This window comes from Rhyacophila brunnea, unplaced genomic scaffold (genome assembly GCF_057557595.1).
Source record: "Rhyacophila brunnea isolate RB1 unplaced genomic scaffold, BYU_Rbru_1.0 scaffold_13, whole genome shotgun sequence".
Lineage (NCBI taxonomy): Eukaryota > Metazoa > Arthropoda > Insecta > Trichoptera > Rhyacophilidae > Rhyacophila > Rhyacophila brunnea.
The window spans coordinates 4,102,172-4,118,988 of NW_028232785.1; the positions used below are offsets into that span (position 1 = coordinate 4,102,172).

At 33.4% G+C, this 16,817-nt stretch overlaps 2 protein-coding genes across 6 annotated transcripts; both read right to left on the minus strand.

Annotated features, from left to right (window-relative positions):
- Nucleotides 1-1,432: 1,432 nt before the first annotated feature.
- Nucleotides 1,433-2,865, minus strand: LOC147076191 (uncharacterized). 5 transcript variants are annotated; one of them, XM_085941207.1, is made up of 4 exons: nt 2,722-2,865; nt 2,151-2,262; nt 2,024-2,056; nt 1,433-1,668 (listed from the first exon to the last, which is right to left on the minus strand). In XM_085941207.1, the coding sequence occupies exons 1-4, from the start codon at nt 2,730-2,732 to the stop codon at nt 1,621-1,623; spliced, it is 204 nt and encodes a 67-aa protein (XP_085797333.1). In that variant the 5' UTR covers nt 2,733-2,865; the 3' UTR covers nt 1,433-1,620. The 5 variants fall into 5 exon arrangements, 2 of the variants coding, with proteins under 2 accessions (XP_085797333.1, XP_085797331.1); XM_085941205.1 differs by having other exon boundaries at nt 1,904-2,056; XR_015069564.1 differs by lacking the exon at nt 2,151-2,262.
- A 3,458-nt stretch (nt 2,866-6,323) lies between these two features.
- On the minus strand, nt 6,324-10,979 carry LOC147076192 (uncharacterized). Its single transcript, XM_085941584.1, has 4 exons — nt 10,781-10,979; nt 8,684-8,830; nt 7,288-7,440; nt 6,324-6,347 (listed from the first exon to the last, which is right to left on the minus strand). Exons 1-4 carry the CDS (start codon nt 10,922-10,924, stop codon nt 6,324-6,326), a joined length of 468 nt encoding a protein of 155 aa, XP_085797710.1. The 5' UTR covers nt 10,925-10,979.
- Between the last annotated feature and the right edge of the window lie 5,838 nt (nt 10,980-16,817).

Here is a 16,817-nt window from a genome sequence, read left to right on the forward strand (position 1 = left end):
AGGAATAAAATAATATTTCATCATCAACATCAGTCGGGGTCATTCCACTGCTAGATGAAAGCCTCTTCTAGCTCCTTCTACTATTTTCGGTCTCTAGTTCTTCGCTGCTACATACTTTTATTGTACTTCACGTGAACAAAGAGATCAACTAAGTGAAGTGTCAATCAACAAAAGTGGCATTTGTGCACAATGTTAATGAATTTTCTAAAACATTAAGTGTGATAATATAATATACAAGGATGAATAAGGCGTGGGCGAGGGCCAAGGTCCATTTTATGATTCCTCTATTGATGTACCTATTTTTATTAAGAAAAATGTTTGCCGTAGAATGGGGTGAATACTGAATAGACCCTTTTTAAAATTTCTATTTTTCTGCTACACATTATTCGGACAAATATGAATGACTTAAAACCTGTTTCTATGGACATAATCATACTCTAAAATATTTTTCAACTACCATTTATTATCAAACAGCCAATTTTGTGTGATGTCTCTTTCTATCCAGCGTTGGGGTGATTATAGACATGGCGGGTGGATAGAATCGAATAATGGTAATTTCCTAATGTTAAAAATGTAATTAAGTACCTACTGTACATTACAAATTTATGTAGGTACATTTAAGTATGTAAATCAAAATCAAAAATATAAATTTAAATGTTATACAACACAGTATCATGTAAGTATTTAAAAAAACATATACTTACATAAACATCTATTTATCCAAGAATTATTTGATACTTGAATCTGTATTTTATATACCATATTCGATGGATGTATGTGGTGTATTTTGTAAAATATTTGGTATGTATTTATTATTTAACTAAGCGTATTTAATTTGCTACGTGACCTGTAGCTCTTTTATAATCACAAATTATTGTTGAATGTTCCGAAAATGAGTTTATGTGCCGAAACAGCTGTCAAGGTAAATGACTCAGTTAAAGTAGAATTAACAAAAATAACTATATTTCAAAACCATTATAATCCATCTACCATATAAACACCATTTCAAGTAATAAAGAAATAAAAAGTCACCTAATTAAATAATATTATACTAGAAAAAATATACTATCTATATACCCACTTAATTTTCATTTAAAGTTGTAAAACGCCTGGTTACTAAATAGAGGAAGGACAGAGTCTTCTGGCACGACCGAATCACATTGGAACGGTGTTATTGTCATTTGAAAGTAACAATACTGACACCTAAATGAGTCGCCTGCACTGCCAGAATCATCTGAACCCTGTCTACCTATCTATATACAATTTATTGTTATTTTTTTTCATATTTGTCCATTTTATTACAATATCATGTTACTTTTAAAGCTCATTGTAATTCTAATAATTATATAAATATTTTTCTTGTATTCTGTGCAAAAATGATTATTAAAACTTTCTTAACCTAAACCAAGTATTTTTTATTGAATGATCCTGCAAAAATATTCAAGTACAGTTAAGTGACATATTTTGTTTCGGTGTATAAGCCATAAATAAATATACATAAATTATATTTAATATATACATGTATACTGTATGTATAGCCACGGTTGGTCTTGCACTTGTTGCTGTAGCTATGCGATCTGGTGTGGTCCATTATCCAAAAACACTCAATCACATCCCTGGTCAAACAGCGGGCAGCCGTGTAGTGAGTCTGGCTGGCCTATGGTGGCACTAGAATGATTTCAATATACACAGTCTGTTAATTTGAATATGTTTTCGACTGAAAGTTGTAAAAATATTAGAAATCAGGATTTAAATAATTAAAAAACTGTTTCATTAAATATCATATTCATACCTATGCAAAATTTTGATTCCTTTGAAGTACCTGTACAAAATACGGATGAATATAAACCAAACAAAAATATTTGTTACTGGTACTGCCATAGTAAAGTAAAGTTTAACATACTTCCCTAATAAAACAAAATTTCCAATTCTTGTCGTTCTGTAGATGTTTCATTTCAGTTTTTACCAACGATCCACTAAATATGAATTGGTCATAAACACTCAAAGGAAATCTGGCACTCACCGCCAGAATGTCCATGTCAGACATGTCAGATACCTGCATAAAAATAAATGTCATGTTATGATATTATACGTAATGAATATGAATGTATCAGAAACAACATAGATTTTATTACGAATTTCACATTTACAGAAAATTTTCTGCGCTCATTTTTGAAAGTCTCCAAGTATGACGGGTATATTCGCACATGGGTGCAGTTAATGCACCCAATGATTTTCGGGAAACCTGCCCTTTCTTGAAGTCTGAAATTAAAAAATATTTTTACCGACACAAAATAATATTCCCGTTAAATTCTTATTGAGTAGGTAATTTACTTGTTGTGTCTATGCGCAGTTACTCTAGTTACATGACATGTACATTGTAATATTGTATAAATTGATCAGAGGGTATCAACACAACACTAAAGACTGTCAGCGCTGTATGGCGACTGTATGTAAGTATTACTAAGCACTGCTATTATAGCATCGGACACGTTTCCTATGCATCTGCTTACTGATGCCTGGCTCATTGCGCAGAAGACTTGGCCTACCCGTTTTTAGTACGCTCCCTCTGCGTAGAAACGCAAAATAGTCAAAACCTACAATTCAAATAACGGAGACATGTTATTTCAATAGCATATTACCTTCAAATCCTGTTAACCCTTCATGGTAAATGCTTATTTATAATATGTGCAGTTATGAAACTGAGTAAATCTATCTTACCTATGAGCCATGGCAATCTTGCCCTGTCATAAAGTAAGGTTATATTAAATGTCGATGTAATTTGTCGCACGCCATCTCATTATATCTTCAGCGTGTAATAAGCATTCAGAAGACGTGTACATTTTGTCAACACACAACTGTCACTTTGACATTCGTTAATGTATTTAGTCTATGGCTGCATCCAATGCTGCCACCTTGTTTCAGATAATTAAAATACACTTTACGCAAAGTGGGTAAAAGTTGTAGCAATTCTGAAAGCGCTATAGTGTACGTGTATTTTTTATATTTAATTCATAAAAATTATAGAATAATTGGCGTAAAATATTAATAATATTTACAATTTTAAATCTGGCGCGTAAATAAAATTATTTAGTCTATGGCTGCGTCGCTGACGCTTTGGTGTGGGGCCAAACGCGAAATTCGCATCAAATCCAAGCGGTAGCGACAGCGATAGCGAGGGCGTTGCGAATTCGCTGCGAATATTCGCTTTGGTTTGGGGGAGGCTTAAAGCATGGCATTGTACGATATTATTAGGATGGCATGAAAAAGGTAAGCTTAACAATGTTCTCTTGTTATGTTATTTCAAGTGACCTGATGTATTGGATGAGACATTAAAATTAAAAGGTTTTTAGCGGAATGTGTCATTCTTGATTTCAGTGATTTAAAGCCACCGTATTGTGTACTTCTACACCAGCAATAATCTAATATATAAAAATCAATATTTGTTTGTTTGTCTGTTCGTATTTTATGCGCTGCCATACCGTTCATCCGATTGCGATAAAACTTTGTCAACTTATTGCTTTCACTTGCGCAAAGAGTATAGGCTATATCTTATAAATAAAAATGAATGTCTGTCTGTCTGTCCCGTATGCGTTCCTATACCATTCATCCGATTGCGATGAAATTTTGGTAAGTGGTTGCATGCACACCTACAAAGGTGTTCTTCTATTCTATATTCATCTATTCGTATGCGTTCCTATACCATTCATCCGATTGCAATGAAATTTTGATCAAGTGTTGTTCTCACGCCCGCAAAGGTTTCTGAATTGATACAACCATTTTTTTCTTCTATTCGTATGCGTTCCTATACCATTCATCCGATTGCGATGAAACTTTTGTCAGTTGTTGTATACAAAGTTTTTTGTTTGTTTGTTCCATCCAATTTTGATTTATTTTACTACATATTAATAACTTTAATAACGTTTTCATATTTTGGATTCGATTTAAATTTAGTGTTCTTATGTTTGACCTTTACTCCTACTAGAATTGTTTTCATATTGCCATATTGTATTACACAGATATTTATTATTAAAAAATAATTACATCTTATTATTTTTTAAATATCTAAGATAAATATAACCCTGAAGCGACCCTGTCCGAAGCCGGGTACTTCAGCTAGTTAAAAACAAAATACTGTTCATGTGGTAATATATTGTATACATTAGAAATAGTAATATTACATTGGACAACCTTAAAAGTCTTTTCGCCAGAATGCGACATTTCAGGAATTTTCAGGCTAAGATTGTATACACGAGTAATCTCATAGATTAAATTGTAATTGCTTTTCACCAGAATGAGTCATTTTGTGTATTTTTATTCTATTAGATCTTCTACTTGAATAATTACATTAGTCACATTTAAATGGCTTTTCACCAGAATGAGTCATCTTGTGTACTTTCATGGTGCCAGATGCTTTACACGAATAAATACAGAGGTCACATTTAAATGGCTTTTCACCAGAATGTGTCATTTTGTGTATTTTCATATCACAAAATCGAACACAAGAGTGACCACATTGGTCACAGTTAAATGGCTTTTCACCAGAATGTGTCATTTTGTGTAACTTCATCTTACTGGATGTTATACAGGAGTAATTACATTGGTCACATTTAAATAGCTTTTCACCAGAATGAGTCATCTTGTGTACTTTCATGGTGCCAGATGCTATACACGAATAATTACAGAGGTCACATTTAAATGGCTTTTCACCAGAATGTGTCATTTTGTGTATTTTCATATCACAAGATCGAGCACAAGAGTGACCACATTGGTCACAGTTAAATGGCTTTTCACCAGAATGTGTCATTTTGTGTACTTTCATGGTGCCAGATGCTTTACACGAATAATTACAGAGGTCACATTTAAATGGCTTTTCACCAGAATGAGTCATCTTGTGGAATTTTATCGCACCGGATTGTATACAAGAGAAATCACATTGATCACATTTAAATGGCTTTTCACCAGAATGAGTCATCTTGTGTACTTTAATGGTGCCAGATGCTTTACACGAATAATTACAGAGGTCACATTTAAATGGCTTTTCACCAGAATGAGTCATCTTGTGGAATTTTATCGCACCGGATTGTATACAAGAGAAATCACATTGATCACATTTAAATGGCTTTTCACCAGAATGAGTCATCTTGTGTACTTTCATGGTACTAGATGCTATACACGAATAATTACATTGGTCACATTTAAACGATATTTTACCAGAATGAGACATTTTGTGCAATTTCATACTACTAGATACTATACAAGAGTATTCACATAGGTCACAGTTAAATAGCTTTTCACCAGAATGACGTGCCATTCTGTGCCTTTTTATGTGACCAGATCTTATACATGAGTAATTACATTCGTCACATTTAAATGGTTTTTCAAAAGAATGAGTCATCTTGTGTACTTTCGTAGTGCCAGATGCTATACACGAATAATTACATTGGTCACATTTAAATTGCTTTTCACCAGAATGTGTCATTTTATGTAGTTTCATCTTACTAGATGTTCTACAAGAGTAATTACACTGAGAACATTTACTTGGCCTTTCATCAGATTGATTTATTAGGTTGAGATTTTTGATATTAGATCGAATTCCCATGTTATTTTCCGTTTTATTCGCTATTGATTTTTTATGCCACGCTTTGTGAAGCTTCAATAGAGATAACGATGCAAAAAAATCAAAACAAATACTGCACGCAAAATTTTTGTTATTGAACGATTTTTTTTCTAACTTTATTACGGCTACTAATAATTTGGGATTTGTTACGTAAGATTGTATATGCTTACGTTTAGCAGTGTGACTGAATTTATTAGTATTCGTTTCATAACACTCCGATTCCTTTTTAATGTCTTGATAGTCAATCTGTATTTCATCGTATGGCTCTTGTACTTTTAGGATCCTCTCTGGCAATCCGATACTAGCGGAATATGTCATGGCAGTGGTTGCAGGAATCAACTAAAAAAACGTAGAGTATATTGCATTAACAAGAAGACAAACAACATAGGTATATCGGAGAATAATATTAAAAAAAAATACACAACTTAAGGAGATGTAAGAATATCGACATACAGGTTCTTAATAAAAAACCAGGCTCTCATCAATGTTTACAAATAATCCTAATCATTTTCAAACTTATTTACTGACGACCTACATATTTTTTAGCGGAAGACTAGTACCTCCTTGCTGAGTGCAAGTCACACTAACTATATTGTTATTTCATAGAAAATAGTGTAGACAATTGATTTACTGTTGTGCATTCGAAATAAGAGCAATCAGGTTGAGGATTCTTATGTTTGCTTTAGGATTTTGTATCAGCAACCTACACTTTCTTAAAACCAACTTCCTGTAAATTAGTATACGACTTAGTAGTAGAAGCGTTGTGGGAATAACAAAGAATTTTACATAGGTTATTGTATAATGCATGTTTGTCAAGACACTACTTACTATCGGTTTTGGTATAGTATTCTAAAAGAGCGGTGTTCCTTATATGCAGGCTGTCCCCATGCTTGTAATCACCAAATTCCATATACGGTACATGCGAAGTTGAGAGGAAGTACAGAATTTTGCATGGAAAGTGAAGACGAATGAAGCATATGTACCTAGCCACACGGTGGTTACACCGTGAAGCACAACCGATTGAAATGCATTAGATTGAGTTGTATTTAATAAAATTTTACTCAGACAATATTGCTTTCATACTTATACTACTAGGGAAAGATTTGTGATGAATAAAAGTTGGATGTAGGCACACATTCCTTTATCCGCACCTAATATCACTTTTTCATCTTGTCTACTAGATGATATCCTAGTTGTGGTTAGTTGTTTGAAATGTGTTATGTTTCCATTTTTAGTTATACGCATCTACATTGAAGTCACTAGTAAAATTTGTAAGTTAATAATATAATATAATCGTACTATAACAGTCTTATGTGTAAATCGTTAGATGTACAATACATTCCTGTTTCATAATAATAAATTAATAGTATCACTTACGCCAAGACATTGACTTATTTTTGCATTCCTATTTAGAAACTGATCATTATGAATCAAGTTGACATCTTTGGAGCATTAGAGAAACAGGAAACTAATAAATTTGCACTCACGTTGTGTTTAATAAGCTAATCATATACCAATAAATCGTTTTTTAATGTGTTAATAATAAATCGGCGAATACGTCAGTGTTTTTCGCCACATCTAATCGAATTCATTGCCCTATTTTTCATCTTATTTTTTTTCTGTGTTGCCGTTATGATCGTATTTAAAATGAATACATTGTTATATACCTGATGTCTTGGGATGCATTCGGAATAAGAGCAAGTGGGTTGAGGGTTCACATGATTGCTGTGCTCCACATCCTCTTGAACAATCTCATTCTTTAAGTTAACCTGCTCGAAATCAGTCTCCAATTTCACAGTGGTAAGGTACTTTGAAGGGATCTGAAAAAATACATTGATTTTATTATTAAAAAAGGATATTAATATCTTCTTACGCCGATAATAAACTTTGTTCCTGTTTAGTGATATCGTTGGCGTCATTACAATATGTTAATTGTCTAGAGCAGTGGTCGACAAACCGCGGCTCTCTGGGCCCTTGTGTGTGGCTCTGACACAAATGACTACGTACCGTAAAACCCCCTAACTTCGCCCGGTTTTTTAACAGAAAGTCGTTTTGCCACCAAAATATCCACCAATATGAAGTCTTATAGATCTTATGTAATGCACAATGATAGTGTTTAATTTTATTTATATTGAAGTAATACCCTTTTCATACTAAATAATACAATAAATCACTATTTTTTATATAGACGAAGTTACGGCACGATTCCCTAACTTCGCCTAATGTGTTTTAGTAGGTACAATAAAAAAATATTGTCTATGGATACTCACGAAATCTATTAAAAAATAGCCTTAAGCAAATTCAGGTCTTATGCTAGAGACAATTTGACATATTTTAAAGAAATATCTACGTTGGCGAAGATAGGAATCACTTCAATGACTGTTTCATACAACCTACCAATTTACGCTAGGGCTGCCAAAACCCAAAGCATTATAGTATCATTTTTATGTGTTGATTTACATAGTAAATTTTTAATAAAGGAAATATGAGAAAAATTGTTAACTGGTGATTCAAAGTGATGAATAGTTTTTAGTCTAAAAACAATAAAAATAAAAAAACACATTTATTTCAAGAAAATCGTTTTTTTGTGACAACCCTAAAGCCAGGGGAAGTGTAGGAACAAGTAGTTCAAAAAACATAGCCTGACATTGCATACTCAAATAATTGATGTTTTATTATAAATATCGGAAATCGCACGTTACATTTGGCAAGCAGACTATATCACTATATTATATTAAAAATATGAAGAACCTACCTCTACAAGATTCGTAGAAATCAGCAAAAGTTCAGAGGTATTCCGAAAAAATCTCTTCAAACCAGACTCGAAAAAACGGTACTAACACAAACACGGCGAAAATAATGGCGGTTTGAAAATTGTGTGGTGACAGGACGAATATTATCTTTAAAATCGCCTCAGTGACTTAAAGTGGTGCAATAGTAAAAACATGAGTTTTTAGTGTTTAATTGATTTAGGTGAACTTAGGGACACTTGGCGAAGTTAGGGGGTTTTACGGTAGTTTGTATATCAGTTAATCGATACTTTCGTGAACAAAAAAAACTCACCTCAAAAATGCTTTTAAAAGCGTCGGCATCCTCTTGTTTTAGAGAAGTATCGAAGCCAGGGCCGTTTGAATTATCCATAGGTGGATCAAACCATTGCCCTATGTCCACATCAGATTCGCTGCCTTCTAGTTCACGTTTAACGTCCATCTTGCGGAAATATTCAAAAAAGGACAATAATAATTACTATGTATGACGTGCGACGAAGAGCACCCAAAGATAATATAGGTAAGCAAGGCATTGTGGTCAGTGTTGCTATCTTTTTATTACCTAAATAAAAGTGCGTTCCAGTGATGTTTCCAACGGTTTGGCCATATATGATATACGTACAAATTGTATGTAGAAAGTAGACCGACAACAGTTTGAGATTTGACGTTTGGTCCACCGTTCCTTTCAATTAAAGCATTCTCGGACCGTCAGAAATGGTTTGGTATGAAACGTCAAACCACTTCTGACGATCCATAGACTTATATGACGATATGTAAAAAGCCCAGACAGGAACCTAACTTAAAATTATACTTAGTATTTTTTTTATTATATTCCGTATCTGTCATTTTCTCGGCATGTTGCGTTACTTATGAACATTATAATATTTTATGGATTACAAAAAAATTAGGTGATAAGCATTCTTCGGCATTTATATATCATGAGATGTTCATATTAATAGTTTAGACATTTACACCATAACTTGAATTAGGTATATTGTATCTTAATAAACAATACTTACATATTATTATTATTCATGCAAACAAGAAACTGCGTTTGGGCTTATTATCCCAAAATTCCAGCCATATTTTCTATGCAGAGATCGTTTTATTATCATTAGGTACCTAGAGTCTGTATTCTATAAACTGACGTACACGTCATACGGAAAGCATTGTCCCATCGCGTCCAACTGTTGCATGTATTCAATGGAAGGGAACGAGATGGATGCTGAAGCGGGGTGGAAACCGGCAAGCCAGCTTATAGAAGACAGAATCTACCTACCTTAATTATTATGTGAGACCAATGATTTATTTTTATTTTATTTATATTTTATAACGGAGATTTTAAACTAAAAACTGTGTTAAATAAACCCGGAATGATCAGGTTTTATATTACCAAACGAATTTTATCAATAATTATTATTGATTATGTTCGATTGTCGTTAAGTCACAATAACATTTCGACATGAAAATAATCAAACATGTGGGCGATTATGAAAAGCTTTGGGCAAACGTAATTTTTATTTATTTAAAAAAGACACGTTGAGCACATAACAAATTATTAATTCATGAAGTTCACAAGATGACATTTAGAATAAAAATGACAAGTAAATAAACTAGAGAAAAAAATAATTGATAAAAAAAGTAATCAAAAAAATACAAATTAAACAATAAAATAGAAATTAAAAAACAGGATAAGTACATAATGCATCGCTAAAAATGTCTACATCTCTAGGGAGTGCATTGACCAGCCGCACAGCCCTCGCTATTGGTGCCTAAATAATTAAACATTTGTCATATAAACCTTATGAATCAACTAAATGGCTATATAGTCGTGAAGCATTATTTATATTTTGTACATTTAAAATAAATTAATAGAACAGCTGTTAAATTTGTGTTATTGTAGACGACGAGCTATATGAGGTTAGAATTTCATAACAAGTTGACATTTCAATAAACGTGTTGCTGTTTTAGAGTAAAATAAGTTTTTGAGTTAATTTAAGTACTGGCAACACTAATTAATTAGTCGTCAGCAAAGCGTTCCCGTAGACATTCTGCCAAATGGTCCAAAATCAAAAAAAAATCAAACCACCCGGTTTGATTCGTTCGATTCAGTAATGGTACGAACCTAGCGTTTTTGAATTGTTTGGAAAGTTTACCATTCAATGAATGTGTTGCTGTATATTATAGACAACTGTATTATTAAATTAATTTTAAGTAGGTTCCTACAGGAAAAACTGATTAGTCGTCGGACACGCAACATCGTAAAAAATCTATCAAATCGTTCAAATCCAACCGTCCGACTTCATTTGTTAGGTTTGAAATACTATAAAACATATACATAATACGTTCTACAATAGGTAATTGTTATTAATAATTTATATGGAAAACTGACCTCAAAAATGCACGTGGGATGGTCATCAGTATCCTGCTTTATATTAGTATTGGCGTCTGGTTTGCTTGTATGTATCACATTAGAGCAATAATTATGATCTTTTATATACGATTCGAGATCAAATATATCGCGTTTTACGTCCATTTTGCGTGTTTGAATAATTGAGAATAAGCTAACGATTATCGGGACAGAACACTATTATTTTGGCAGCCGTGAAATGACAATATGCCGCAGTGTTGCCATCCTTTTGTCACTGAATAATTTATAAAGTACGCGGTCCAAGAAAAAGAGCGCGTTGTCATTTATTAGCAATGACGTGCTATAATATTATTATATTAATTGATAATTTACCGAGACCCTTTTTATTTAGATAACTCTCCCGACCAAAAATTTTTACCTACCGGTGAATTTAAAAAAAAAATGTTAAATAACAGCCAATAATTGCTTTAGTTACCTCTTTTGAATACTTTTTTTTCTTTTAAGATAGATTTTATGTAGGAAGTAGGTAGATAATATTTATACTAGGTACCTATATAATTATTATTGTTATATTAAAATAAGATAAGTAGTAAAATGATCTCATATTTGACCAGACTTTTTATACTGTGCATTTTATTAATTTGCAAGGATAATATGGTGAATAGGTACCTACCTATTACCTTTTTCGGTTAAGTTTAATGCCGACAATTTTTGTCGTGATGCATATTGACATGTCATATAGACACCTATACTATTTCAACCACTGAGTGACATTCAAATAATAATATATGGTACCTACAATTAATAATATAACCTATCTATGATGCAATGTTTTTTTAAGAATTTAGTCAACAGACGTAGGTACATAATAATTATTAACCTCGACTGTTTAGTTATTTCAGTCGCAATGCAGACGCTTTGTCTATGGCCGAGAGATTAATTAATTTAGCCAATAATTGTTTATTGTCACGACTGACAACCTACTTACCGACTCTTGTAATATTATTACTTACGTCAATTAAACTTCGTATAATGGATGTAAAACGCGAACTAGACGATGCGGATTTGCAGCAACGCCTTCATGTCACAACAATGCATCCAAACAATCCGGTTACAAACGTTTGCATAAAGCAGGTTAATGCTTTTGATGCCAACAGCATTATTGAGGTAAGGTGTTCCAAACTTATTAATCATTGTAAGATTGTGTTCATTCTTCGTTAAAGTGGTTTCTTACTGATGCAAATAAAACAATGTATAATAAGAACGATGTATAATAAATTATACATCGTTGTATTGACACTTCATATCGATCATTTGACTAGTTACCTTCCTACCTATAGGTTCTGCGTCTGCATGGCTGCTGGTTAACTAGGTACTTTATTCATATGAAGACAGCTGTTGAACGTTTATTAATAATAGCTCGACGGTATCGAACCGTGGAATAGGTCACATACAGTAACGTCCATGTGTTTGTGCTCAACGCATAATAATAATATAGGTGTAAACACGTGTTTTAAAATACCTTTTGTCTTGTTTTTGAGAGTCCTGTTACCAGCCTTGCTGATAATTAAACTGAAATTGATCCTCTCCGAGTTGATTTCAAAGAAGAATTTGTCGAAGACAGTGATCCGCAACCTAGTTGCTCATATTCAAAATGCGAGCCAATAATTCAGGTGCTTACCCACTTATACAATATTTTACTATTATTTTAAATAGGTACAAATTCTGTAATATACATCGTGCTTCTATGTGATCATGTGTATAAGTCACCGTTATTATTATTATATTTCAAAGTGTACCTACTTCGCAATAATATGTTTTATATAAATTTAACGTAACGGACAATAATAAGGTACCTAGGTTTAATGTTTGGATTTTAAACTCCTTTGGTACCTTGTTTTAGTATACCTACTAGATTTGTGAAAAGGACTGCCTGTTATGTATTGGTACCTACCCAGTGGCGCACCCAGGGGGTGGGCAGGGGGCCTTGGCCCCCCCCAAAATATGAAAATCATCAGAATGATTTTACACATTGAAAGCGAAAGCCAATAAACTATACGTTGGACTTAGACAAACAACACGGCAAAAAATGATTTGTAATTCTCCAGCACCCTTTTTAGTAAAATTTCTTAGATTTTAATTTCTAACACAAAAATTTCGAAACACTAATGTCAGGTTTTTTTTAGAAACCCGTTCGCTAATGAAAATCTCGGTGTCCACCCGAATTCCGGAGTGGTATAGGTCATGGCTGGGGAGGGTTGACAGGGCGCTAGCCTGGGGGCCTGGGCTGTGGGGGGCCCGGCGTGTCGGGTTGGCCAGATAAGTGAGATAAACACACATCATAAATTAGCTTTAATAGTAAAAAAAGTCGCCTGCGGCGCTATTATACTTCATGACTATGAACATTTTTAATTATATAATTGTCCAATATATTTTCTGATTATTATGTGTCGATACTCGACAGCTCCATTATTAAAGTAGATGTATTGAAAATCGCCAATAATTCACTGTATAAGTACCCTCAATTTGAACTAAAACACAATTTGAAAAACGTTAATGTAGTATTTCACACTGCTTTTAATCTAAGCGGTGGATAGGGGGCCCGTCAAATACCCTAGCCAAGTGGTCGGCAAACTCATTAGTCAATAGAGCCAAATATCAACAGTAAAACGATTGAGATTTCTTTTGAGAGCCAAATTTCTTAAACTTAAATTATATACTTACGTAGGTAGTAAGTAGGTACACTGCTAATTTACCCAATAAACTTTAGTTAAAGTTTTAAGTCCTAATTAAATTATAGGTAGGTACGCTGAATAAAACTGAATATAATACGTAATAATGATCTTATTTATTAATAAAAATTAAATTGTATGTCAGGTATCCATAAAATTGAATCTTGACAATGACTGACAAACTCAATGTGAATAATAGCCTTGCATCTCCTTGTAAAGTTTGGGTAAGTCAGGTTCGTATGTTGTTGATTTAATTTTAAGCACGATTCCAGGTTCTCATCAATAAATCGATTTCTCAATTTACTCTTGATTTCCTCTCTTGGAAATCTTTTTACTAACCACAAAACTTGCAATATCAACATTGTTGGAAGATTTTATTCAGTACCTAATCAAATACAGAACATTATTTTTCTTGACTCTTCTCCTCAGCTGCTTTCTTGCATCATCGACAGAATATTAAGCGCAAAATTACGAGTTTTTAGTTGTAGTATCTCTCTAAATTTGAATGCGCCAATTTTTCCCTACACATAAATACAGGTACATAAACGCGAAGTCTCAGTATATTCAACATTACTTTTACGGTTATTCTCGTCCATTTTCTTTGCTTCTTCTTTGTAGCCATGCCAAATATGGCAGAGAGCATCTGTGGCAGAGCCGCACTCAAGGGGCCAAAGAGCCGCAGTTTGCCGACCACTGCCCTAGCCTGAGGACCCGTTTGTGGGGGCCATGGTGTAGGTATACCGACTGCAATAGACAGAAGATCGATAAACGAGATATTAGGCTGTGTTGTATTGAGTAGGTTGTGTATAATTTAAATGCAATAATACCTTTTTTGTCCATTTTCAATTAATATGTTGGAACAAACCAAAAATCGGCGATTAAAATTCGGCGAAAAGAACGACTACAACGATACTACTACGACTACCCGTGTAAATCAAAAAAACATTTTTTTCGGTGGAATTCGGCATAAATATTGTAGCTCTCTGGATCAGTGTTCCCCAAACTTTCGACATCTGTGTACCCCTTCTATAATTTTCGTAACACTGAGTACTCCTCGTCAAAGAAAAATGCATATAAGTACTTCAATAACAATCAAAATATATTTATATATTCCTTTTGTAGTACATAAACAAAATAATAATAAACGAAAAATAAAATTCATTCATAATAAAATATAAATAATAGTTATATTATAAAAAATAACATTCATTATAAACCATGAGAAGGATGAAATTATTTATGTTGAAACGACAGATCATCATAATTCGGTTCCCTGGTTATTAATTTTAATCAGAGATGCGTTTCCATACCCAAAAGACTGTTCCTTTTTTGACTTAATGTCTACAAATGCTGAAAAGCAACTTCACATAGATATGAAGTTGGAAAAGGCAAGATGTATTTCAGCAATTTCTCTGTTAAAACTGGATATACATGTTGCACTTGCAACCTAAATGATGTTTAAGTACACTCCTTATATATATTTTGCAAGAATCCGTCTGAAGCTAATAATTCCAACAATTGCTCTTCCGCATGCGATAAACCTTCTACCATGGATGTTGTATTAATGCTTGTTGCACCAGGCGTAGCCATAACCCGGTGCAGCGCGTACCCCCACCAAACTCTTCCCGTACCACAGGGGGTACGCGTACCACACTTTGGGAAACACTGCTCTAGACCAAGCGGGTAGCACAGCCGATATTATTTAAGTAATGTTTTAGCATACTAGGTACACATGTCCAGCATGGTCGCTGTTCACTTCCAATCCGCCAGTCGCTGATGACACGCTCAACGGTTACCGCCACTATGCCTCAAATTTAATACAAACTAGAAGAAACTGTACAAATATATCGCGGTGTATTGTGAAAAAATGTAAAAATATTTATATGAAGAAGAAAAAGAGCCTATGGGACGAATTTACATTCTCCTCCTTGGGCCCCCCCCAATAATAAATCCTGGGTGCGCCACTGTACCTACCTATATTAGTATTTTATTATTGACATTCATTAAGAGTCTAATTAAGTGGGTCGAGTAAATTTGTTGCATATTAAATCCTGGTGCTGTGAATATCTACAGTGATGTTTTGTTCTGCACACTTATTAGTTTATGAGCAATGTTTCGTGTCAGTTATTTTGTATTCTTGTTTAATGTGTAGACAGCAGCGAATTACGTAATAATGTTTGATCTACTTACGTGTTAAACATGATTCAAACATTTAAGTGCTCTTTTAAATAAATGTTATAATAACTAGTATGTGTGTATGCTGTTGCCATGCGTTACAGACAGATAAATCAAAACAAATATAATATAATGTACTTGAAAATCTCTAATTATCCATGCGCTCGAAGTGTTATGCGTTGTATAATTGTGGAGTACATTTTTAAACTAAAATATGCACATAGAATGGTAGATATGTGCGATGGCGATTATTATCATAACTTTGAAAATGTATAAAACATAAAAAAACACTTTTTTCATCAGTATTTATTGACATCAGATTATAAAAAGACTTAACTCTAAAAAAATATACGCAGGTATAAAATTGCTCATTTGCTGCAACAATGACATAACCTAGAATTTCCAATTGTTCAGAAAACGTGTCTTATCTAATCTAATCAATTTATATATTTATTTGAGCTCTCACTTTTATTTTAGACAGTTTTTATTGAGCAGTGAAATAATTAATGTAAACGAGTATGATAGGCAGTTGAATGCACAAAATGTAATAGGAAATGTTATTGTTTCAGGTGGGCGTTTCGACCGTAGGAGAGGGGTGCATAAGAGCGCAGCTTGCACGGCTACTGCAGCATATGGACGAAGAGCATGCGCTAGAGGTAACGAAACTTTATTAAAAATGTTTGTGGTCGCACTCCTCCGAAATGGCTCGACCGATTTTTATGATTTTTTTAAAAGTATATTTGTTAGGTATGAGAATAGGTCAACAAGTATATTTCATAACGCTAGGTGATTAGGGTTTTTTATTAAATTTTTCTTTTATTTTTTTGACATTTTTTTTGTATTTTTTTTATTATTTGGCATCAAAAAATACCTATAACCCCAAATTTTCACGCTCCTACCCCCACCCTCCCATTTTTTAAATTGCGATTTTATTATTTTTGTATGAACAAATTTAACCGTCGTTCGTATTTCAAACAGAATGAAATTATTTATGTTGTTGAATGACAGATGGCGCCACGTCCGAGAAGAATTTAAGAAAAGCGTCGCGTCATTTTGACATTTCATTTGGCATATCACAACGCAGTGCGTGCAAAATTTTGTACGATTTATTTTAATTTATCTATTTTTGTGTGCGTGTATTACAGTGCACA